Raw genomic sequence first — 26,186 nt, 5'->3', positions numbered from 1 at the left:
TTTAGGACTGCAGCCTCAGTCTGCAGTATTCTAAAACAGTTACCTTCAGCTTGATAATAATTTTGTACATGAAATTGTGGGTGTTAAAACACAGCTATATTTAGCTTCTATGTGCTTATAAACTTGCTTGTAGTACATTATTATTTTGCCATCACATTTTCAAATTAGGAATTTCAGCATCCACAAAGACCAAAAATATATAAGAGACAGAGAGCTGGCAGGGGTAGCTGGCAGCGGGACAGCAGGAACCCCAGGTTTTGAATTAGATTGAAAACAAAAAATAAAACAAATAAATAATGACCTGTATTTCCTTTATGTCCCGCCGCCCACCCCAAGGGTTTTCTTCTTAGATAAAGTAATTGTGGGTCGGCAGGAGAGGAACTGTTATACCCTTTCATTTAAGGAATTTATCCGATCAAAAGCACCCCTCCCCTAAGCTGCTTTTCTCTCTAATAGATGATGATGATGATGATTACAGAGAGTTCTTGGGATAACTTGGGTCAGAGTGATGAGAGGACAAACAGCTGAGAATGAAAAGGTTAAACAACCCTTCCTGCCCCCTCTTGCTGCTTCTTTGCTTAACCTGAAGCCACACAGATACAGTTTATAGTCCTTGGGAACAACTATCACCCAACACAGACCAGGTTGTGCCTTAAAATCAAAGGCTGAGCATGCAGCCCATTCCTATTGAAATATATAAACTTGTCGGGCAATGTATCACAAATGCGGGGGGAGGAATATGTCAAGTCAATAGTGGAGTATTCCAGGTACTATTACATATTGGTGACCATTCATACTGCATGTTTATACCAAGCCAGTGCATGATAACTGCATGAACAACAATGAGAGAAGGGAAGTGCCGCCTCAACCCACCATATCTTCTTGAAGGAGGAGCGAAAAGAGGGAGAGGAGCAAAGGAAAGGAAGTCAAGGTAAGAGCACGGCACTCACAGGACAGGAATGTGTTAAGTGTGCTTCCTGCGAACCATTCGTATCCTATGTGCTTTTGTCACAAGCCATTTTTATGCAAGGAGGAAACCCCCCCCACACACACACACCTGAACTCTAGCATAAAGGGCAGCTTCTTTCAGAGACAGACTTCAGTTTTTCCATGGCAAAAGGGAAATCGGTGGAAACAAATAATGGAAATATACCGGTACATGTAGCAATGAACTTGACTTAGAATGTGTTGTCTTCCCCACCGCCACATCACCACATTGTGTCATAGGATGCCAGCATCACCAGAGACTGAACTTTTGCATTGGTGTCAACAGACTGGCTCTCTATATGTTCACCTTCACAGACATTAAGCTGCCACAGGATACATTAAAATTAATTGTTTTTTTTATAACCCACCTTTTTTAAAAAGAAAAAAAGAAAATATCCCCCCCCCAAGGCAGCTAAGAAATATTGTTTGAATAGCAGAGCAATCCAAATCCACCTCCTTTACTTGAGGGGGATTAGATTAGGCAGAGTCAGCCTGCAGTCTGGCTCTCTTGGCTCAGCTGATCTCCCACTGTCCGCCAATGATGGAACAACATGAGCACCACTCTGTTGGTGCCAACCTCCCTCTTCCCAGCACTGAATGGGCAGACAGACAAGAGGCCCACCGGTGGGATCCCTGCTGTGGAAAGCCAGAGGGTAGCCCTGACATAGGGTATTCGAAGGGCAGAGCTGAGATAGCTTGGGATCTGCTGGATCTCGAGTTGATCCCACTGCCTTTGTGGGAGCTGTCTCAGTGATTGGTCCCAGACAGTGTGGATCTTGCTGACCTGCACTTTGTACTATGGCTACAGGGCAGGAGGGAGTTTCGATTGCACCCTAAAACATTTACTATATATAATATTTCAAAATATATAATAAAAATGCCTGTACAGAAGAATCGTGCAGAAACAGCAGGGCTTTCATACAGGGTTCCGTACCACGTCAAACACTCAGTGGAAGAAGTCATGTATTTGCGGTGTAGGAGGTGGTCAGCAATGATAGGGTCAGGTGGATCCAGGTCATTTCAGATATCCTGCCATGACTGGAAAAACCTATGTTGTGTATTCGTCTGCCATACATCACATGGACCTTTGAAGATTATTTAAGTATTCAGGTAGGTATATATAGATGGTCTCAGATTTTTTAAGGTTTTAAAGATCAAGACCAGCAGATTGAATTGGGCCAGAAAGCAAACTGGTAACCAGTGAACCAAATAATGGCTGTAGCTTCCATCTAGTCCTGCTGTTACATAAATAAATAGAAATAGGATGCATTTGTTGGATACTAGAAGATAGCCAGTGTAGTTGCTGCCTATGACTTCTGAAATACAGAGTTTCCCCATCTATGAATAAGAACAGACCAGGGCTAGCTTTTTTTTGCTTAACCCTGCATGCACACATTGCTGCACATCCTATGGATCATTAAACCAAATATGAATGTGCCCACACAATACAGTCAACACTACAATTTATAGCATTTTGCTGTAAACGCTTTCTCGTCTTTCGCCAGAGAATCTTTCCACCATGTCCCGTCTTAGAGACAGTTGCCTCCTCAGAAAGCAACATTTTTTTATCTCCTAGATTACTGAAGTCTTAAGAGCTTGCTTACTTAAGTTTCTCAGTGCTTACTTCCCAGTAAGTATGTTTAGGGTTAACAATTTAGGAGAACAGCGTCTTATACCAAAGAAAATCCCTCCAAGGAAGCCCTGTGTCTGAGCATAAGCCACCGCTATATTGTAGATGCAGGTGCATTGCACACCCTACACCATATACTGCCTCCAGAAGCACTCACTCACACAGCATTCCACATTTTCTGTTGATTTTACATGTTTATTTGAACTTTTGTGGCTTTTCAAAAATGTCAAGCTGGCTATGTAGCAACTGAAAGTTCCTTTCCTTTTACTACTAAGTGAATATGTATCGTTTTGGGGGGATTAAAATGCTCTTTATCACGGGAAGGTCTATTTATTTCAATTTACTATTTCCTGCAACACAGACAAATGAACAAAATTGTATTCCAATAATAATAATAATAATAATAATAATTGCTTTTTAAAAAATTAAATGGATATCTCTGAAATTTTGCAGAAGTGATGGCAAAGAGCCACTCCATTGGTTTACTGGACCAGGAATGCTCCTTGCTTAGGAGCATTCCTTCACCTTCTGACTGCAATGGTAAATTATGACTTAGCTGTAGCCTAGTAATCTGGTCCCTTTTAGAAGCAGTCAACAGAGACTCAGCAGTGCCTGCCTGTGCATTCTTAAGGCGGTGGTGTCATGCCGGCACGTGGACAGGCACTGCTTTTATTTTGCTTCTTCGGACATTTGCATTCCACCTTCATTTTCTGATAAAATGTCTGATGTGGCTTTCACAAAAATTGCCATCGTCATCCTCATTAATGATTTATAGATTTATACAGTGCTTTTTCCCAAGAAAAATAGGTGCCGGTACTTGCCATGAAGTTGTTACAGTAAGGGCCACACTTTTAACAACAGAAAAGAGGTGCCAGTATTATGTACCTTTGCGTACCCCGGGGAGGCACTGGATTTATATATCCAAATAAATAAATTGGACGCGGGTGGCGTTGTGGTCTAAACCACAGAGACTTGGGCTTGCCAATCAGAAGGTTGGCAGTTCGAATCGCCGTGACAGGGTGAGCTCCCATTTTTTGGTCTCAGCTCCTGCCCACTTAGCAGTTCGGAAGCTCATCAAAGTGCAAGTAGATAAATAGGTACTGCTCCAGCGGGAAGGTAAACAGCATTTCTGTGCACTGCTCTGGTTCGCCAGAAGCAGCTTAGCCATGCTGGCCACATGACCCGGAAGCTGTACGCCGGCTCCCTTGGCCAATAAAGCGAGATGAGCGCCGCAACCCCAGAGTTGTCCGCAACTGGACCTAACGGTCAGGGGTCCCTTTACCCTTTACCTTTAAATTTTACATAGAGACTTATATAGAGACAAAATAGACTTTAATATTATTCAAAGCAAACAAAATGAACACAATGTCAGAACAAGGAAGACAAGATAGATAAACATCAGACAGCCATGGATAATAAAATCAAGGTGAAAAGCCTGGCAAAACAGCCTTTTTTGTCTCTGGGCAGTGACATATATAATCAAGATGAGTGCTGAACAGATTGTGTGTGCATGTGTGTGAAAGGTGTGTGTGTGTGTGTGCATGTGTGTATGTGGTCTTTGCACAGCAACAGACTCACAGCATTTCTATCAAGAACAGTACTTCAGATAGTGGCCAAGAAGTAGAAAAGGTATCTGAGTGGATGGAGAGGCTCGTCAGGGAAGATGGGAAGTCCTAAGCCAATGAAGATGGTATAAAAGATGATTAACATGCTCCAAACCCTCATTTCTGGTCAAAAGTAACTTTAGCCAAAACTTTTGTACCAGCTTTTCAAAGGCAGTCCTATGTAGAGCATCTTGCAGCAATCCAGCCATTATGTAACCAACAGCGGGCATGTTTGTAAAACCATCAAGCTTGTCTTGCCTACTTTAAATGCTTTAGTTATAAGCCCTTTAAATGTGTTTTGGGTGAGGTGGAGATGGTTAGGACCTGGCATAGTCTGCTATGATTTAGGGAGCATGTGCAAAACATGGTCACACTCTGCTCATGTTCCTGTCCCCCCAATGTCTGTCCACCAAGTTCCATTTGGATAATGCATTGTCCACCACAAACATTTCATTTCGTCCACAGCGCAATGGGAACTTTTGGGCAGCATGCAACAACACACCACTCATTCACATTAAACCATCATTTGTTTTAAACAATGGTTTAATGTGATGTGCGAACCAAGCCTACGAGTCCCAAAAAATGTTGTATTACCAACAAATGTTAGAAACCAGGGCATAGGTTCAAAATTTTAAACTGTTTCATCAAGAATGTGGGGGATATTTGTAACATGGACAAAATCTTCTTGCCCCCCTCCCCCCGAAGGTGCTTTTCGTGAGGAAAAAGCAGCCACCAATGCTTCTTTGCATTTAAAATGACTTATCTGTTGCCACATTAGGGAAGAATCTGTTAAAGAAGCTAAGATCAGGTGTCAAAAGTGTGGGTTGCTGGCTACAGAGGGATATAAGAGTGTGAATGCTCATATGTAAAACAACAGGTCTAGACCCAACACAGCAAAGAGAATCAAGTACTGTACAAAATATTCTGTTCTTTTCAATCTTAAGTAACATTGCAGTTCTCTTTTCCTTGGCAACAGCACAGAGAGAAAAGTTTCCTCAGTTGGCCAGAGAGACTGACCCCGCCTGGAGAAGAGCCAGAGCAGGCCTGAGTTTCATCCTCCAGTGGGTCACCCTTTCAAGTGTTTATCTTCCTAGAATGTGGAAGAAATATGGCTGCAGGATGCTGGTGGGACTATTAAAAAACAAACCGCAGGGGCCAGATGATTATGAATTTCAGGCTTAGAAGCTGAAACACTCTGGACACACATCCAATATTTTCCCCCTGTAGTGTTGAAGGCTGCTTGGGGAAGAAAAACGAAGCTCTTGCACGAACTGTTTCTGAATACTATTATTTATGCTTCTATAATATCTTTTCTGTGTATAGAGTGCCTCATAATTCTTCTTATAACCATCCGTGAGGCAGGTTAGGCTGTGACCTATCCAAGGCCACCCTGTGAGCTTCATGGATAAGTCAGGAATTAAACCCAGCACTCTCAGGCCACTGCACCACGATGTCCCAAGAGGGCCCTTCAGAGTGGGTTTGAAGGACACCACTATTAAATACAGAATTATAGCTTGGTCAGGTCATTTGCCAACCTCAGAAATCTACCTGGCTCCATTTCGGCTGATCCTACATTGAACACATACCTGTTGAAACACATCCAGGACACAAGCATTGTCATTTTTATCAGCGTTATACAGAAACATTCCCCAAACCATGTACCTAATAGAACACCCTGCCACTAGAGATTCAGCGGGTGTCCTTTGTGCCAACTTTTAAACTCCCGCTGAAAACTTTTCTGTTCCATCAAACCTATGCCAGCTGTTAAGAGGTTGCATTTGTTGGATACTAGAGGATAACCAGTGTGGTCACTGCCTATGGCTTCTGAAATACAGAGTTTCCCCATCTATGAATAAGAACAGACTAGGGCTAGCTTTTTTGCTTAAGCCTGAATGTGACACACATTGCTGCACATCCTATGGATCATTAAACCAAATATGAATGTGCCCACACAATACAGTCAACACTACAGTTTATAGCACTTTGCTGTAAACCTTTTCTCTTCTTTCACCAGAGAGTCTTTCCACCATGTCCCATCTTAGAGACAGCTGCCTCCTCAGAAAGCAACATTTCTGATCTCCTAAATTACTGAAGTCTAAGAGCTTTGCAGCTCATTCTGAAATATGCTCACTTAATTTCATCAGCGCTTACTTCCCAGTAAGTACAGTACCTTTAGGGTTAACAATTTAGGAGAACAGCGCCTTATATCCAAGAAAATCCCTCCAAGGTCTAATTTCTTTTTGCCTTTAACTTGTTGTAATACTATTGTTTGGTTTTGTGGTTTTATATTGTCACATACTTCTTTACTACCCTACACATCTCTGCTCTAGCATCAGGCTCTTATTTTTCAAGAACTTGTGTCCTGTCAACAGCCAAGCTCAACGAAGTGCTCTTCGCCTGCTCATCCACTTTGCCCTTTTCTCATACCTCAGAGTCTAAAATTGGAATGTGGCATTTTAACTTGTCTTAACATTCCTATCCCAGAGGAGAGGGGTTCCCCGCCTCACAGACCCCACTTCCCCTCAGGAGACGCTAACTGGTCTTCTGCCTGCTACAGGCAGAGCGCTCCAAATGACCCCAATGTAATTTTATTCTTCATTGTTACGCTTCATTAAGGTCTCTTTTGCCCCAGTGACCTGTCTTGCAGGATTCTCCCATCTGCTTTTCACATCCTACTTACTCCATTTGCCTGACTTACTGTCCCAGCGAATGAGCTCTTAATCCCTCGCTTGCTATCTCTGACAGGTTGGGAGCATCTTGGAGGCTTTAGGTTTCTCTCACCTTCTCTCACCTCTTCAGGCTTAGCCCAGAATCAAGGAAGTGTAAAATAAATAAATAAAAATCCAGGTGTTCAGAAACAGAGAGGGAAAAGGAATGGTGTGTGAGCCCCATTCACTTCTGGATTTTTGTTTGTTTGTTTGTTTTAATGCATATATTTCTGATTAAAAAAGAAAAGGGGCTCACACGCATCACAGCCACAATCCAACATATAATCAGTTGACAGGCTTCTAAGAAGTAGCTTGGATCCTCAGAGTTTGGCTTATTCAGTCTGCGCCACAAATAAAGAAACCCAAATTATTTCCAAAGAGTACCTGCATTGTACAAATATAAGTACAACCTTCCGTAAAAGCATTAGTAAATGCTAAAACATCCCTTCAAAAACAAAAAAAAAACAACCCAGACTTTTTCAAATTCCTACAGGTGAAATATAACTTCTAATGCCAGTGGGCAAGAGCAGGAAGAGTCTCGTTTACAGGAAAATTACTTCTGGTTCCCAAGTGTGCTTCAATATGCAAGACAAAGCTAACTGAGATGGTATTATAAGTCTGCTCACCCTTTCTGGTGAGGCGGCATTGCGGGGCGGCAGAGGCTTCTCTGTGGCCCCAACGAGGGAATCGTTTCATTGGAGTCCCATTTGGATAGGAGGCGTGAGCCACCTAAGCCCATGCCTCCTATCAGAAGCCGGATCCTGGCCAGCATCCTGGATTGGCAAATGGGGATGCAGGCTAGGACATGGGCTGGGCTGGGGGGCGGAGTCGACAGAGCAGGAAGGCTTCCCTCAGGTCCACTCCCTGGCCATTTAAGCAGCCTTCACCTGGGGCCCTACCTGCTTTTCCCTCGTTGGGTTCCCTATTTGATATAAGTCTTAGGAACCCCCCACCTGCATTGACCTACGCGTCACTTCCGGTGGGCAAGCCAGAAGTATTTTGATTGCCCCATGCCCATGCCAAACTTCTCTTTCATCTGTATTCAATAAGGTTATGGCCTGTTTCAATTCAACCCAGCCTATGTGGTGCTTTATTTGTCTGCGGCTTGTGGACTACGGAGCATAATGTCTGGACCCGCAACTCCACTGGCCCAGGGAAAGAATTATTATAACGTTATTTGGGTCTTTTTCTTTGCAGCAGTGGCCTGGCTAGAGGAACAGTGCTGCCTTCCGGGCATTCACTGAGACAAAGACGAAGCGGAGTAGGTGGTGGCAAGGCCACCCCTGCCAACTCTGACCTCACCACTGCCTCATTCCACTCCGTCTAGGAATAGCAGAGAAAATTGATTCAGTTCCAAGGGAAAGGTGAACCTACCAAATCCACCCTTTCTGAAACATAGCCATCTTTTGAAATTTGCACTTCTCCAAATTTTGTAGTGCGGCTCTCCAGCCAAGTAATGTACACAAAAGTGCATATAGTAGGAGAAAGTGTGCCTAAAAATGCATATACATGTATTTTTTTGGAACACACACACACACATACCTGCATACGCATTTTTATGTGCACTTTCTCCTACAGTATATATTCTTCTACTGTGTACACACACACACACACACACACACACACACACAGCATTACATATGGGGAAGTTGTTTTGCCAAAATGTGTATATAAAGAAAAATTCTATACAAAAATGTATATATTAGGAGAAATTTGCACTAAACTGCTAAGGAATTTTCAGGTGGTTGTTGTTGTTTTTTTTAAAGCAGATTGATGTGGAAATTTAGAGAGATGAACTGGGGAATGGAAAAATGAAAAACTAGAAGAAACCAAAATTGGCAGATTCACCCATTTCTGTCCCAAGACATCCAGGAGAGCACCACTGCTGCTCAGACAACCTCTCCAATCACACACTGCTGCTGTTACTTGTGCTGTAGGACTCTCTGGTACAAGACTCTCACAGGGTGTATTCTTTATCTTCAGCTCTGCATTCTGTTATCGAATCTTAAGGCCAGATAAGCTAAGAAAATACAGCTGATGGGCCTCCTACCCGGCCTCAAACCCACTCCGTCCCTTTTATGCCCTCGAACCTCCTCCCTCGTGTCAATAGCATCACGGCCTTTGGCAGAGCACTCATCTTATTATGAACCTCAGGTATTCATTGAAAGAGCTGGAGCACAGGTTATGCTTGCCTCTGGGCAGAGTGTGGAAATTCGTAATATGGTGGTGCCCAGCCCATGCAGCAGACATTTCCAAATGCAAGGAGGGATTGGGGGGGGGGGGTTCCACAGCTCCGGTAAACAGGTGAAGGGCTCAACAACAGTGTGAACAGATGCCTTGCTAGAATTCTCCTATTTGCAGATAATTCCCAAGCATGAGTCCATCGAGTGCGAATGAGCAGCTTAGGTGCAGGGGAGGTGCTTGCTAAAGTGTCTGCGGCAGGGAAGAGTTCTTTGGCTGAAAGGTGCATAGTAAAATGAGAGATCTGCCTGTGTTCACGTAGGAGAGGAGAAAACAACAGAACCTTTGCCTGCTGCTCTTAGGTCTCATCAGTGTTTTTTACTCGGGTACGCAGTCCTGGTAACTCTCTCTCTCTCTCAGTTAAAAAGTGTGGCAATTACTATAACAACTTCATGGTGAGTACGAGCACCTATTTTTCTAGGGGGGAAACCACTAGGTCTCGTGATGTGGCACTCAGGTCCCATAGCCGTTTGGTGGGCTGCTGTGAGAACAGGATACTGGGCTAGAAAGGCAATTGGCCTTATGCAACAGGCTCTCTTTATGTTTTCTGTTTCAGCTTATATGGATGCAAATCAGGGGGTGGAGCTGCTACTATTGGCCCTTCATCCCTTTTCCAGTTCTGAATACAACTCTCATTAAAAAAGAGAGTTGTCAACAGAAGCCTAAGGTGTCATTTAATCCACTCTCACGCTGAGCTGGACTTGCCAGCAGGGTTGTCAGCTGTCCTGATTGTCACTCCATTATTCTGAATTTTTAAAAATATCATCCCTCTTCAGGGCAGTGGAGTCTCTTGTGCAGATTATTACCGAAAATATACTCAATTTTGTGAGAGCATGCTGCTTGCTATACAATACGCTTGAGCTACTAACACGGACCAGCTGGCACATTCTTTCCCCTGGGATAGATAGGGATGCTGCTTACATCACATTTTAAATTGTGCTGATATCATCAGGCATGGAAGCAGCTACAAATTCTCCAGTCTACTGAGTTCCTAACCACAGTCCCCATCACTCGAACTGCCCCTCTCCCTGCTTCCATTGGGACTGGAAGTGAATTCCAGAGGGCAAAGAAGAGGACAGGCAGAAGCAGGGTGAGAACATGAAGAGGCTCCTTGGCTCTGCGCACTCAGGTGCAGAAAGATGTAGCAGCTAGAATTTCCTGTATCAAGTTCAACAGAACTGCTTTTCAAGGGACGAAATCCAGCTCTGGATCTGAATCTGATTTCATATTCCAGGGACAGAGCCTGTGATAAAGAGAAGTGCCTAAGCAATAAGTCATTTGATTTCTACAAATCTATGAAATGCTGGCAAATCTGAAGGGCGCAAGAGAAGAAAAGAGGATAGGAAAGGCAATCTGTTCCAACAAGGATGTGAGAAAGATATTGCTTGTTGTTGGTTTCTTTAGTTTTTAAAAAGTGAGTCTCATTTGACCACCACCTGTTGGCCTTGTGAAGCAGTTCAATGCTATATTGTACAGTGGGGAATACACCTATCATTTCGGACTGAGGGAAGCAAAATAAAGGCTCATTTTGCATCAACTATTCATAAATGCTTGTGTCCCCTTAAAAATAAGCCTATATTGTATGAAGGCTAAACCTCCACACATGATGTAAAATACAATGCAGAAATGACAGGCATTTACGGCGAAATTGCTATAGTGATTTGGACTGCTGATATTATGTTTACGTGTGCCGCCTATTATGTGAAACCTCTTAATGGAGAAGCAAGTTATGTTTTCCCACAGTGAATAATGCCACACACACACACACACACTATTGTTAAGTTTCTTATTGAGGGTGAAGAGGAGTGACACAGATTTTCAATAAGGCTACTTTGAAGGTAATCCATGCAGTGAGGTGGGGAAATGGCTCTGCTCTGTTGCCACTGAAGGTAGAAAATAAGGCGAAGGATTTCAGACCTAGACAGAATATTTGTAAGCTTCATTGGAGGCATCACAAACATTGCCAGAGTCTGTAGAATATGGCTGCAATGAACCCAAAAGTGTTTGTGACCTTCCACCTTGGCTTTCTTAGAGCTGTGGGCACTTGTGAAAGAAAAGTTTCAGGGGCAATGAGCATCCCAGAGATTGCCCTTTATCAGTAGCAACTCTGAGGGTAGAGGTATACTGCAATTTAACAGCCATGACATAGACTAAAGCAGAGGGGGCCAAGTGGGTGTGACCAGAGTGGAAAATTAATACCGTCTAAATTCATTTTTAATTAAATGCTGAATACACAGAATATGTTAACTCTCTCCCTTCACCCCCTTCCCAACATTCATCGCATTAACGATCCCTTCCCTTCATTAATCCCAAACTCATGTTAAATTCTTTCCACCCAAAGCCAGTCCATTCCCTTCCTTAATCCTCCCAAACTCATTCTATTTGCTTTTGCTTTTTAAAACTTATTTTATTTAATGTATTTATGATGATGATGATGATGCTATCTATCCCAAGTGATAGCCATTCCTTTCCCTATTTCCTACCAGTTATTTTATTTTACTTTTTTATAATAAAAAATGATACTGTATTTAGTTTAACTGATTTTCCTAATTAATATTATTTTTTTCAAAGTTCCTCCTCCCTCATCCTAAATTCCCCTAAATGGAAAGGTGGTGAGTGGTTTGGTTTTTATGAATGCATGCATGTATGCACCAATCAATCAATCAATCAATCAATATTTAACTTGTCACAGAAACGTGGGTGGGGGACACACCCAAAACCTCTTGGAGGGCTATATATGACCCATGGGCTAAGGGTTAGCAACTCCTCCTCTGAAAGAATCCTTGGAATCATAGTTTATCAACAGTGTTGAGGGTTTTCTCTATCCTCTTAAACAGATTTTCCCTATCCTCTTTTGCACCTACAGTTCCCAGGTTGCCTGTGGGAGGGGATAACTGCTAGATCCGTTTAAGGCTGCAATCCTGTCCATATTTACTCACTGGAGCACTGCAACTGAGCACAACAGAAATAACTTCAGAGGAAAAAAACGCATAGGATCAAGGCAGATGCAGGAATGTTTTGGTCACTAAAATTTAGTGCACTCTAGAGCTTTATGGCAAGAGTAGAGTCAACCTGTTTCTAAAAGGAGAGCCCTACAGCCCTAACCATGTCAACTCAGCTATAAATTCTACTGAATTGAAGGAGGCTTACTTCCAGGTTATTGGGGTTAGGATTGGAGCCTTAGTTATCAAGTCAGTGATAGGGCATGGAAAGAAGGAGCACCCTGAGAGTTCGCCATAGGATTATTTAGCAGCCAGGGTTACGCAGAGTCAGGAAAGTACTGCCTCTCAGTACCCTGAAAAAAGAAATTATGGTGACTAAGTGGCTAAGCATAAAATCAACAAAAGAAAGTAAAAGAGAGAATGAAAGAGATAAGGGGAATAATGGAACAGACCTTCTGAACAATTGCCAGGATTGGGAGGGGAAGATGTTGACATCACAGCGTATTTGTCCACACTAACCGCAAAAAGGTTAGTACCTTCTGAATAATGTACCAAGAGACCTGAAAGCGGGGCAATAATCAGCGCCAGTAAACAGACTGTGGCAGAACCCTCAAGGTCTTCATGCTATTTCTATTGGTAAATCATGCCAAAACAAGCTGCTGCAGACTTACCCAGAGTGCTTTGCTGCTGTTTACTTTTCTACTGTGGTGGCCAAATCCACACAAACAACCCAATCTCATCCCCCCCCTCCAAACTTTAATTCTCCCTTCCCTGCCCCAGTCTATGCGCTATGCTTGAACAGAGAATTGGAACATAATGGCAGAGGGGGACACACACATTGCTTCCAATGTCTGTGTGCTTTCTGCCCCCCGTGCCCCTCCAATGGATCGAAAGTTGTAATGGCTGAAGATGGCGGGCCTCACTTCTAAGTAAATATCCTTAGGGTTGCACTGTCAGTGATTTAATATGCATCCATACCGAGTGAGTCTGAAACCATCCACTCAACAAACTGGTCACAAGTGTGTCGAGCCACTCTATCAAATCCACCTGATACTTTTAAATATATAAGCCAATGCAACCCATTGTGGATTAAAAAGTGTTAAGTTGAAAAACAAGCAGAAAATTAGTTGCCTGCACAGCCTCTCTGGTGGTACATCGAGAGAGCGTTCAGTAAAAATGCTGACAGGCCCAGAGCTGTTTGAGAGCCACTGGAATTTATTCCTGCGCATTTGTCACTTGACAAGCTCCCTGGGTTTCTAAATGTCATGGTCATGACTTCTAGTAACATCCCTGAAACTCAAAGCTTCACACTTTCTTTCCACGCTGTCAAAGTCAAACCGTTACATGGCAAGGACTTCCACTCCTTTCTTCAGAAGCTGAGTGCCAAAGATAAGGGAGAGTGTTGGTGTAAATAAATAAAAAAATTCTAGGATGGGGAGGAATGTAAAAAAAAAAAATCATTACACTTGACCTCCTGAATTAAGAATGTAAGAAGTGACTTGCTTGACCAAACTGAAGGCCTGTCTAGTCCAGCATCCTCTTCTCAAAGTGCCAATAGGAAGCAAGCGAACAGGACCTGACTGCAACAACACTTAGGTTGGACTAGTATCAGGGGCTGGACTGAGGAGGAATGGTGGGGGGTGCCCCCCTTCTCCTGAACCTTCCTGAGAACAGGAGGATAGTATAGATTTAGAACAGTGGTTTGCAGAAGGGCATAGTTCAGAGGCTGCAGAGGGCAGAAGCTGGGAAATATTGGGAGAGGAACAGCAGGAAGAAGCAGCAGCACCAGGGGAGGGACAGCTGACAGACTTAGTGTCCTTGGAAAGTGTGGTGTAGTGGTTAAGAGCAGTAGACTCGTAATCTGGTGAACCGGGTTCTTGTCTCCGCTCCTCCACATGCAGCTGCTGGGTGACCTTGGGCTAATCACACTTCTCTGAAGTCTCTCAGCCCCACTCACCTCACAGAGTGTTTGTTGTGGGCAGAGCCGTCTTAAGGGGATCTGCCGCCCTGGCGCGGCTATCCCTCCGGCGCCCCCGCCATGCCGCCTCTCCGCCGCCTCCCTCCCGCGCTTGCCGCCCCTTGGGAGGGGGGTGGGCGAGCGGGGGATGAGGGGCGTGGCGCTGGAGCGGCGCGGGGCTCTGCGCGCCCTTCCAGCGCTTCCGGGACGGGAGGCGAGGTCGGCCGGCTCGCGCTCCCGCGCACATCCGGATGGCGCAGCGCAGCCGGACGGCGTGGCTGGGCAGCTTGTGCTCCATCGGGTGGGCGGCCGGCTGCGCGCGGAGCGCGAGCTGCCCGGCTGTGCCGCGCCACCCGGCTGCGCGCGGGAGCGCGAGCCGGCCGCCCTCGCCTCCCGTCCCGGAAGCGCTGGAAGGGCGCGCAGAGCTGTGCTCCTGTGCTCTGCTGGGCAGCCAGAGGGCGTGGCGTGGCCGGCCAGCTCCCTTGCCGGGAGTCAGAGGGCGCTGCCGGCAGGCGCTGCCAGCGGGGCTGGAGGACGGAGGCGCCCTCCAGGCCATTGCGCCCTGGCGCGCCGCGCCACCAGCCCCAATGGATGAGACGGCTCTGGTTGTGGGGGAGGAAGGGAAAGGAGAATGTTAGCCGCTCTGAGACTCCTTCGGGTAGTGAAAAGCGGGATATCAAATCCAAACTCCTCCTCCTCCTCCTCCTCTTCTTCTTCTTCCTGACCCCCCATCCCCTCCCAGAACCAGGCAGGCATTGGGGGGTATTAGAACAGAAAGTTCAGAAGCAGAAAGCTCAGATTAGCTGGCGCAGGAGTGACATCTAATAGGGGAGACGTAGGGGCTGGGACTTTACTTGCAGCAACACCATGATAGAGAGAGAGACCACATTCCTTTGTCTCTCATTGTAATTATTGAATAAACTAATTGGTAAGAACTCTTCTTCTTTTTTATCTGCTTCTTTGCTGCCACCATAGGGTGATCCGATTCCCCGAAGGTTGATAACTAGATGACCCTCAGGGTCAGTTCCAACTCTGTAATTATATGATACTATGATTCTGGTTCCCTGTAACTCGTATATAAAGGAGTACTGCCTCTGACAGTGCAGGCAGAACAGCAAAGATACAGCACATCTGAACTCAGAGCTGATTATCCTATATTATCTAGTGCGCCCACCAAAAACAACTAATGGACTTGGCCAGCTGCAGCAATGCCCTAGTGCCAGCCTGACATATTTTTGTATTCAAAAGGGGGAAGTCCACCTCTCTGGGTTGGTATTTATCCCTTTAATGCTACTGGAAGGGGTTGCTCAAAGTATTTGCATAAGGCCCTTGATCAGAAATTGAGTCCAGGGTGATTCACAGTAATACAATGATTACACATACAGAGTTAGGAGTGGTAAAATGCCCCATCTGGAATTTGCTGCCTTTGGAAGGTCTACTTCATACTACTTCATGCATCATTCAAGTTTTGTTTTGGGAGTTCTCCTCTGATTTGTACAGCCAATAACTTTTTTTCCCGGGAACAACTGATTCCGTTAGTGCTATGTTATTCCTATAATACTCCTATAACGGCAATGTGATTGCTGCATGAATGTGAGAAGAATTGCAGTGAGTGTGCGTATAGTGAGGGTTTTTCAAACAAAGGAAACCAACCATGGGTTAGATCCAATTGTGGGAGCCTGCTTGCACAATAGAAATCTGCTTCTGCAAAGGACTTCTGCATTACCTTCTCCCCCGACTCCCCAGAACCAGCTACAGAATGTCTCCCAAACATCCACAGCAGATTTGGGGTATGTGCAGGGGTCATGGAATCATAGACTCATAGAGCTAGAAGGGACCCCAAGAGTCATCTAGTCCAAGCCCCTGCAATGCAGGTTTGGGGTAGGGCAGGAAGGAGAAGCACTGTTGCATGAGCAGACACCCACTCACACTACACTGAATCTCACACTCTGGCAGGGGCATAGCAAGGGGGGGCATAGGGGGTGGGTTGCCCCATGTTCCACAATGGAGGGCGTGACAAATTATCAAGGAACAATTACTGCCCTACTAGGGAGGTTCATTAAAAACTTTTTTTAAAATGCCTGCTCCAAAGGTCTTATCTTACTATACTAGGGATTATATAGCTATATATGAAATTTCATGCATATCGGTTAATATCTTGACCCTCCTCCACCAAAATAGCTGTTCACTTGGCTGTTTTCCTATGTCACGAAGGCTGAAATTTCAGTTCAGTGGCGCACTTACTGTTCCCAACCCTAACCCTGTGGAAAGCCATCTAATTAGACTTTAATTTGATTTTGAGATGTTTTTAGGAGGTATTTTAATTATTGTTTGATTTTATACCAGTGTTATATATCTGATGTTAGCCACCCTGAGCCCGACTTTGGCCGGGGAGGGTGGGATATAAATAAACATTTTTTATTATTATTACTTGTTAATATTACTTTGTAAGAAAATACGAAATAACGTAAAACCATTTTTGCAGCAGGGGGAAATCAATGGGGGGGGGGGTTGACAAGAAATTTTCCGCACCCCGTACCACCTGACCTTCCTACGCCTCTGCCCTCTGGAGTAAAATGATTTAGGGAGGCTGAACGGCTGCATATTGGGCTAACACTTGCACAGCCTGATCCTAAAGATGCTAACTTGGAAATGGGGATTTGCATCCATGGAAGCATAGGACTCCAGCCTTGAATGACCAACAGGAGCATGAAAATGGTTGGTAATTAGATCTCTCTCTGTCACTTATTTCCTCACCTGGTAAAATATCTAAAACTGCATCCTTGAAAAACCATGTACCACTAAGGTCACTGACCCAGCTCCTAAAAAACTAAAGGCAATTAGAATTTCACCCAGTTATTGGATACATTACTGCACCATCATTAATCCCAAAGACAATTGTTAAACAGTCACAGGGTTTATTTTTAAAAGAAGTCCTTCAGCTTTAATGTTTATCAGCTAACTCAAAAACAAAATATTGGCTGCAGTTTTTATCTGCTTTGTTGCTATAAGTGTTTTATTTGTTCTTTTTTATTCTTTGAGGGATTTTAATAGCTAGCTAGAAACAGACAATGAGAGGTACCAGATAGTTCATAGTGGTTGGCTATACTGTACATTTCTCATCAAAGCTTTTTACCCTCCTTCACATAGTATGAGAAAGAACTGCTCAGGTGCCCAGAGGATCTACAGACCTCCAAATAACCCATGAGCTACATGGAATCAAAATGAAGCATATCATTTCAAAAAATGCTTTTCGAAAATCCTGTTTTAAGCTCCCCAGCTACTCTCAGAAATCAGAGATTAAAGAATGCAGAGGCACTGTCTGATGGACTCAAGGAAATTTAGCACCATCCAGATGTATCCACATGTTCAGAAGGAGGAGAGAGGCACATTCTCACTTAATATACTGGGCCCATCATCAAGCAAAGAGCTGAAGTCCATAGGTCTAAGCGCACTTATTCTTCCTGTTGGATTCTGGCCCCCTTGTTTTCATTCCAGGATATTGTGAGGGTTAAAAGAAAATGAGGTGGAGCTGGCAGGGTTATTGTCTCCCCCTCATTCTAACAATGTTTTCTACTAAGCCTTTGGTAAAAGGTACTCACCACCAGACAATGCCAGGCAAGATTATTGTCTGGATTCCATTCCGGTAGCAACATGACTGTATCTGGTGTGAGTTACAGCTTTGTTCAGGCTAGGTCTATTATGTTAGGAATGTTATCCAGTGTGGCTGAACGAGCTTATGGTAGGGGTGGATTGAGTCAGCTGAGCAATCCCTTTGCAGGTGAGACTTTCTTCCTTTCTTTGCTTCATGGGCAGTGGCATGCCTACAAGCAATGACCCCAAGACCTACAGTGTGTGTGTGTGTGTGTGTGTGTGTGTGCGCGTGTGTGCGCACACACACACACACACACACACGTGCGTGCATGTGCACAAACAAACACACATATATTCATCCCATGTAGTGATTTAAGATAAATAATTTAAATACATAATGTAGCATCCTATATATAACCAGAGAAGGAAAACACTGCATTTTCCTTCAAATGCTTCAAGTTTTGGACAATAAAGAAATAAAGACAGGTTTCTTGGCAAGACAACTGACTGGCTCTTTGCCTTAGCAACAGCTGTGTGGGATATCCCCCCCCCAATTCCCCATGTAAGGCAACATACGCATTTGCTTGTCCGCCTATGAAATTTCAGACTTTTGCTCCCACACATCAAAGCTCTGCATAACACAGGGCTTGCAGATCCATCTGGTCCAAGTGAAACAGGAACCCTGATTCCTCTGAGGATGTTGCACACTCATTGACCCTGGTGGGAAGACTTTTCCCTTGATGTGCATTGACTTGTGATGGAGGAGGTATTCAGAGAACTTGTATCATTGTGTAAAGCTCCCAAAAAGTAGCCCTTGCATTGCAATGCTCCTCCTGTGAGGGTGTGGGAGACAGAACGGTGGGGGCAAAGAACTGCTTCTTTTACATAGCAGGTGAGCCTTAGCAGGTATAAGCACTGCCACACCTGCCAGCAGCTCAGCAATGACCCAAGGCCTACACACACAAACATAAATGGCCCAAGGTAGAAATAAATAGTGCCCTGTAAGGCCAGGAAAGGAAAATGCTGCCCTTCCTTCCTTCCTCTCTCTCACTCTCACTCTCTCTGTGCAACATCTGCATGTAGCTGATATATGAGAGCTACTAAGCAGCAATCTAGAGAACCCACAGTTACTTTTATCAATTGCAATGTTAATAGAGTGGAAGTAATTGCTACCCCTGCCCTTTCCGCTTTGCTACTTCTTGGTGGCATCCCTTCCCATACTGTCCCGTCTGCTCAAATGAGTAGCACTCAACTTTATCCTAGAGCAGTTAGCAGCATAACAGCTGCAATGTCTACTGCTGCATCTGCTGGAAAACATACCTTTATCAACAGTGAAAGGTAGGTTCACCAGCTTGCAGCCTGGCAACACTGGCTGATGTACAGATGAAATATAGTGCCTCACTCTTATAACTAGTACAGAAGAACCTCAAAAACGAATGGTCTCTAAATATTGCCGGTAGGTATCACATTCCAAGTAAATGATGGCGGCTGCCGAAAACTGGGGCAGATCCTTTTGGAAATTATTCGAAATATATATTGTAAGCATATTAAAAAGTTAACAGTAACAGAGCAACACAATGGATGTGAACTTCTGCAGATTACACTAAAACACAAGTGATGTCCTAAGGTTTTTCAACCTCCCAGCACTAGGAAATACCACCACAACCTGTGATTTTGAACCTATTTTTTAATGGCATGCAGTGAACAGTAAACAACGAAAGTCAGAGAAGCCTTTGCCAACCCCAGCAGCTGTAATCCAACAATGACTGGAGGGCACCAGGTTGGTGAAGCCTGGGTTAGAGGGCAGTTATTTTAGGGTGCTTCTGCTTGGGACCTGCTGCCATCTTATTGTTCTCAAAGCACAACCCTGCAGCCAGCACATCTCACAGCATCACAGGTCCAGGTAACAAAGCCTAGTCTGAATTCCTTTCAAATTGAAGAAGTGTGACTTGCTCTCATCTGTTCATTCTTAAAGGAGTAGAACGGACGTCTCCACTAGACCATGAGATCAGAAGATGGTATCGTCGGTTGGAAACAGCCTGGTGATACAGATACCTATCTGGCAAAGGTTGAACTTAAGTTTGTCATTTCCTAAGAATCTGCAAAAACCACAAAAAACTTCCTCCCAGAGCATTCTGTTCCAAATAAAGAGTTCCAAGGAAGTCATAAACTTCCATAGCTTCTCTCATCAAAAAGCTACTGTTATTCAGATAAATGTTCTTACGAAATGTTGCTCTGCTTGAAAGCTCTTTAAAGACAGTTGCCTTATCCCTTGTGGAATATCCAAGAAGCAATGGAACCTGTGGAGCTATTATCTCTGAAAGCAAATTTTCCCCAACACACCATATTGGAGGCTGGGGCAGGACTCAACTAAACAGTTGTGCTAGTGGGAGCCAGCACAATGAATCCTGCTTCTCCCTCTCCTTATCCAAATCAGCTGGGGGGAGGGGTGTCAGGAGAATCCCCAGAACAGTGCATGGAGGGGCAGATGAAGAGAATGGAGATTGTTCCATCTGGCAATCAGGAATGTTTGCTTTGGAAGGATCATAATAGTGCAACACTGAATTCTTCCTGGGGAATGGTTTGTACCATCTCCACCACTGAAAAAGCAGCACATGGATAAAAACCATTCACAGACCCTGTCAGCCAGGACTTTTTACTTGTGATGAAAATACACACTCGAGTGAAGCCATAACTGCAATAAAATTTGCCAGTGGATTGTGCCTGGCCTGACACCTAGTGAGAGGATCAACAAAAAGAGTCCATTTGACATACAGCAACACAAACCATAGATGATGAGCAAAGAATCTGAAAGGGTATAGATAATCACCGACAACTATCCTAGGCACTATGTGGGAGATGGCATTTGTTTTCCAAGGCACTGAAACTCACACATGGCGCCACCACAAAACCAGCCCAAGACAACTATCATTTGCGCAATACACAGGTAGTCTAGGCTGACTTCATGATGACTCCTTTGCAATCACAGGGTGACCCTTTTGCCCTGAGTAGTCACTCGGCATTTTTCCAGTGCCAGAGCAGATCTGTCGTTACTGAGAGAGTAGCCCTGGGCTAATTTTGTCATGTCTGAATATGAGTTTAAAGGAATGCCAGATCCCAATGACTGGAGAATTTTAGAAAACTGAACTCATCAGCATTTGAAGCTGCTCAAAAAGCTGAAACCTGTACCCACCAAGAATCATCCTAGTTTTGCAAAAAATAAAAATAAAAAATAAATCCCTCCATCGATTTCTATTTAGTTCTCATTTTTGTAAATCATGCATTACACCTGCCAATTTTTTGCCCTACTAGGGCACTTGTTGGATGCAATTCAGCAGATTCACCGCTGCTTCCACTGTGGTCTTGCCTGTGTGGCATACTCTGGTTGAATTGCTAAAGTCAAGCTGGGCTGGCCCTACCATTGAGCAAAGTGAGACAGTCACCTTAGGCTAAGGTTACCAGATTTTTTTTCAATGAAGTTTTTTCAACTTCAATGGATTTTGTATGGGGACTGATTTGTAAATCTGGGGACTGTCTCCGGGAAACGGGGACGTCTGGTAACCTTACCTTAGGCAGCTGATTTGGGGGATCATTCGTGAAAGGGCAGCACATTGCTAGCTATTCAGTTATTGAAACATTACTGACATGGAAAGGATATGTTTTCTGGGTTTTTTTCTGCCCCGGGTGGCAAAATAACTTGTGTGGCCTTGGGTACCATGTATCTTGACTTATGGGTGCAGCATTTCCTACTTCACTCAAGAAAGAAAGCTGCTGGGCTCACACTTAGGGATATTAGTCCTACTAGTTGGCTGTAGCAAAATGCCCACTCCAAAACCATAGAATCCAGTGGCACCTTAAAGACTAATGACTAGCACATTTATTGTGTCATAAACATCCACAGGTACTCATTGTAGCTGCAAGTATGAGTGTTCAACCTGCTCATTGCTCAGGGATGATACTGAGCACTCACATAATCCTTTGCACAAACATCCTTCCAGCTTCCAAATTCTAGAAAGCTATCTTCTAAATTCCTGTCACTCAAGGCCTGACTGGACAGTGCAGGTGGAAGCTTGAATCAATGTGATGGGTGAGACATTTGATTGTTCAGGCAGTTTTGAGACCCCCCGAGTATTATTAAAATTCCTCAGAAAAAGGACATTGGGGTTTTTTTTACCATAGCACAAAGCAGTGGTTTCTAAACTGTGTTCGGAGGAATCACAGTCATCCTTGGTTGCTTATGAGAGGTTGCTCAATAAGAAGGCCCACAGCGCAGTGGCAGAGCATCTGTCTTGCATGCAGATGTTCCCGGGTTCAATTCCTGGTACAGCCAGTTAGGGCTGAGATTGACCCATGGCCTGAAATCCAGGACACCCACTGCCAGTCAATGTAGACAATTCTGAGTTAGATGGAGCAATTAGTCTGAGAGTTTAAGGCAGTTTCTCATGTCCCTACATTCCTAAGGAGGCCAAGTTGACCAATGGCGATCTTTTCCTGTATTTCACAATCACAGCAACAGTACTGGGTACATTCTAAAGTATGTTCTGAGTACTGTACATGCAGGGCTTCATGCAGATTGGCCTAAGTGATGTGGAGGATATATTTTTGAATCAGGGCAAAAAAACCAACACACATTGATGACACCCAGTGGCCTGTTCAGTGCTCCTTACAGCATGCACCAGACTCTTCTCTAACACAGAGGGGTCCCCTGTGCAGACATTTGGGGTTTTCTCATCTCAGAAAGTCCATTTTTAAACAGTTCTTTTTTAAATGTAGAAAGTTCGTAAATTACTGGCAAATAGAAAAGCAAGGTGACTTGCCCAGCGTTGTGTGGCAGCCTAGTGGGAGGGACAGCTACAGCAACTAAACTTTCTGTGGCTTTGTGCAAGGTCTTGCCAACATCTCTGAAGAGGTTTCATCTGATTTAGCATTAGCAGAAGAATTGTTGGCTAGACACAGGGAAAGAGACACCATAGAGGTGGCTCAGAAGTATTCTTCTCCTTGGGAATTTTTAGTGCGGTGACTAGAGTGATAGACTAGGACCAACCATGATGCTCACCTTGGGCCAGTCACCAACCCTCCCCATCTGTTGTGAAGATAAAATGGAGAAGGGAAAAGCCATCTATGTCACCTTGAACTCCTTGGAGGAAAGGTGGGGGATATACGTATGTAATAAATAAATGAGTAAAGTGACAGGTACCTTAAGTAGTTTCAAAATATGCATGGTGGATCTGGATCCCTGAAAAGCTTTGGCTGCAACCCAGGCTCTGAGCAAAGGACGACATGGCTGTGAATAGATTCACCCCCCAGAAGTGCTCTCCGGTTGGCAGATTATTTTTACTGACTTATAATTTCTATTTATACTCCCTTCTTTCTGCCTGTTGGGTTTCAAGGTGATAATAGGTGGAAGGGCAAAACTAACCCTGAACGACAGGCTGAGCTGAGAGCGGAGAGTGAATAACATGATGCAAGACTTGATGACCAAAATATGGAAGATGTTCAGCTCCATCACATCCCCCAGGATTCCCTTCATTGTTCTCCTCCCACCTCTGCTTTCAGGCACCACAATCTACAAATTTGCAAGTCAACCCATTCCTTTTAGACCACCACATGAAGAAGGTCTGCAGAGGCTAGAGGCCAAATATATAATTAAAGGCTGTGTCTACACTCCCACCACACAACATTAGCCACAGTCCATGTCTAGCCTGCCATTTCTTATGAAATAGTGCATTTTGATGCATTTCCTCTCAAAACCAGCCTCAATCCAAATTGAGAAAAAGAAGGACCCAAGTGCATTTTAAGTCCAAGCAGCCAATGAGACCCAAGCGCCTTTGGAATGAGGTCATCCCTACAACATGGAAGTTCCCAGTGCTTTCTCTGTTAGTGCAAATCCCGAAGGTGTGAAAAGAACTACCTGGAATAGAGGTACTGGGAAAGGGCCTTTTCCCTCCATCCATCCCTCCCAAATGGCATTTCCAACACCTGCTGCTGCTGACCATTGCAATTCCTCTATTCTGCCATGCCAGCTACTGGTGACACCAGCAAGGCTGCGGGCATCATCGTTGTCCTGCACGGGGGAATCAGATTCCCCAAATCGATGCATTGGGGGGGGGGATGTGGACGTGCAGTAAACCCCCTCAACCCACAGAAAGTGCAAACGCTGGGAAAGATGCCGAGGGAATAGCAACAGCAACCTCAGTCAGGTCCTTCATCCTGCGAGTGTAATTATATACTGATCGATGCCTTATATACCAGAGGTATAAGGTCTTACGGATGGGGGAGACCCTTAAGGGACGCTTCCCCTCCAACAGCGCCTGTCCTTAGACTTCTCCAACACCGCCATCACCACCTAATATACGACCCGACGCGCGTGGCAGTTCTTCCCGAGGGAAAACAACCCCCAAGAGTTTGCTGAGGTCGCAGCAGGAGGCGATCGGACCCCTCTCCGCCAACAGCTGGAGGAAACCCTCAGGAAAAGTTAGGCTGCAGTAGCAGGACTCCGATGGACTTCTTGCAGGGGAGCGAGCGAGCGGGGAGACGCCAACACCGCAAGCCGGCCAAAGAAGTGACATCAGCTGCCCCTCGACTCGCCCTCCGCCAGCAACCAAACAAGCGCACCGGGTGGGGATCCGAGGAGGTTTCGCTTGTGGGCGTGGGGGGGGGAGGGTAGGGGAACCGACGGAAAGAGGTTTTACCTGGGGCCTCGTGGGGCAGGTCGCCTTGGCACGCCCCTCGCCTCCCAGCCCAGCGGCTAGTAGCCACCCATCCGGCCCTCCTTTCAGCTCGCCCGCTGCTCGGAACGAGAGCCCATCCGGCGGGAGGCGAGGAGGGCAGATGCAGCTTTCACTTTCCTTTCTGCCCGCCGCTCCCCCGCATCCCCTCCGCGTTCCACGCTCCCGCCTCTTACCTCCGCTCTGCACCCCGCGACTCCCCGCTTTGCTTCTCGCCCGGCTCCTCGCTCTCCTCCAGGCGCCTCCCCCGCCAGCCTCTCTCTCCCGCTGCCGGGTTTTGGTTTTTTGTGTTTTTTTTTTGCACAGCAGCTCTGTGTTTGTTTGTCTGCTGGCGGCGGTGGCGGCGGCGGCTCCCTGGGCTCGTCCGAAAGGGAGATCGGGTGACCCGGCTTTTCGCAGCAACAACTGGCCGTGTCTGTCAAAAGGGAAAAGGGGTGGAGTGGGGGAGAAGCCGCCGCCGCCACCCCAACCCCCTTCTCGGACTCCCCACGGCGAGCAAGGATGGGCCAGCCGGGGACTTGACTTTGCCCCACACGCCCTGGCTGCGTGTGCAGCGGCGGCAGCCAGAGAGCCGAAGGGAGTGCGCTGAGTGAGCTCAGCCCGGCTGACTCACTGGGACTCGCAAGCTTAGCGCCTGCCGAGGTGCTCTCGGTTTTTATTTATTTATTTCAACGCTCGATCCCTCCTTCCCACCCCCGATCGCCACGCGCACTTCTTTTTTCTTTTTCTTTTTAACTCATCACACAAATTTCTCCCCATCAGATATATAGCCCTTTTGGTTTCCTGCAGCATTATCCGCCCCCTTGCTTTAAAAAAAACAAAACCAACTTGTCAGTTTCCTAAAAGGTGAACAGGAGTCGTACCTAATAGTAGCAAACGCAGTTTACGCGTTGTGCAAGCGGCGCAGAGATCAAAACAGTCGCTCCTCCACTCTGTCCTCTGGGCGGCTGATGGAAATGCAGGCACGCCCCTCCTCGATCCGAAGCTGATCTCAGTGTATATACTGTACATAGATGCCAGGAGGAGGGGACCAGAGGGCAGCTGGAAATGGCCCTCGGCCTCAGTTTCATGCAGGTGACAAGGTGGGAGGAAAATGTGGGAGAAGGGGGGGGGGTGCCCTGCCCACTATAGGCTTGTAGCCCCCAATTAGGGATTCCAACTTGAATAAAACATTGGGAGGAGGGCCAGTAACACACATACACCCCGTGCATAATCGACCACAATTATGCACATGTGGTGCATGCACAATGCCCATCAACTTCGGAGGGGGCAGCCCCCTCAAATATTTTATGGGGGGGCAAAGGGATCTCAGCCCCTAGGAGTTGGCTCCAATGTCCCCAACAGGTTACGGAGGCAATGTGACCTTCTATATTTCTATTAATATGTTCTGCATCCTCAATGAATGAATGAACAGAAGTCCCACAGATGAGGAGTCCCAGGTGAGGAATGATTTGCACTGTGCTGGCCTCTACTGAGAGGTACCACCATTCATGCCCCATGTTTTGGGAGGATAAGGGGCAAAGGCTCATATCTGATACTGCAAGCTCTGCTGACACAAGGGGCTTCCATGCAGACAGTGAAGCACCCTGTTCCTCACCTGGGCCCTCCAGCTCCCCACACACCCTCAACATCAGCTTGGTGATGGGGTGTGTGTGCTTTGGAACAGATTTCGGGGGATGCAGGGGGAGGAGATGACATATCAGAGACAACTAAAAATGGCTCCTTTTCAGATTTTTCAAGAAACTATGCTGTTTAGGTCCGCCTGTGTACCTAATTGCAGAGTTCACACTACTGT

General features: G+C 45.5%; 1 protein-coding gene across 1 annotated transcript in view; it reads right to left on the bottom strand.

Moving 5' to 3' along the window:
• LOC117042301 overlaps nt 1-26,186 on the bottom strand; it is a 42,597-nt gene that overhangs the window by 14,979 nt on the left and 1,432 nt on the right. Inside the window, exon 2 of the mRNA XM_033141848.1 lies at nt 24,568-24,995. Within this exon, the coding sequence (XP_032997739.1) occupies nt 24,568-24,995 (428 nt within the window). The remainder of the gene's footprint in view (nt 1-24,567; nt 24,996-26,186) is intronic.

This window comes from Lacerta agilis, chromosome 2 (assembly GCF_009819535.1).
Source record: "Lacerta agilis isolate rLacAgi1 chromosome 2, rLacAgi1.pri, whole genome shotgun sequence".
NCBI lineage: Eukaryota > Metazoa > Chordata > Lepidosauria > Squamata > Lacertidae > Lacerta > Lacerta agilis.
The sequence above is the reverse complement of the archived record's forward strand: the minus strand, read 5'-3'. Positions and strand labels throughout refer to the sequence as shown.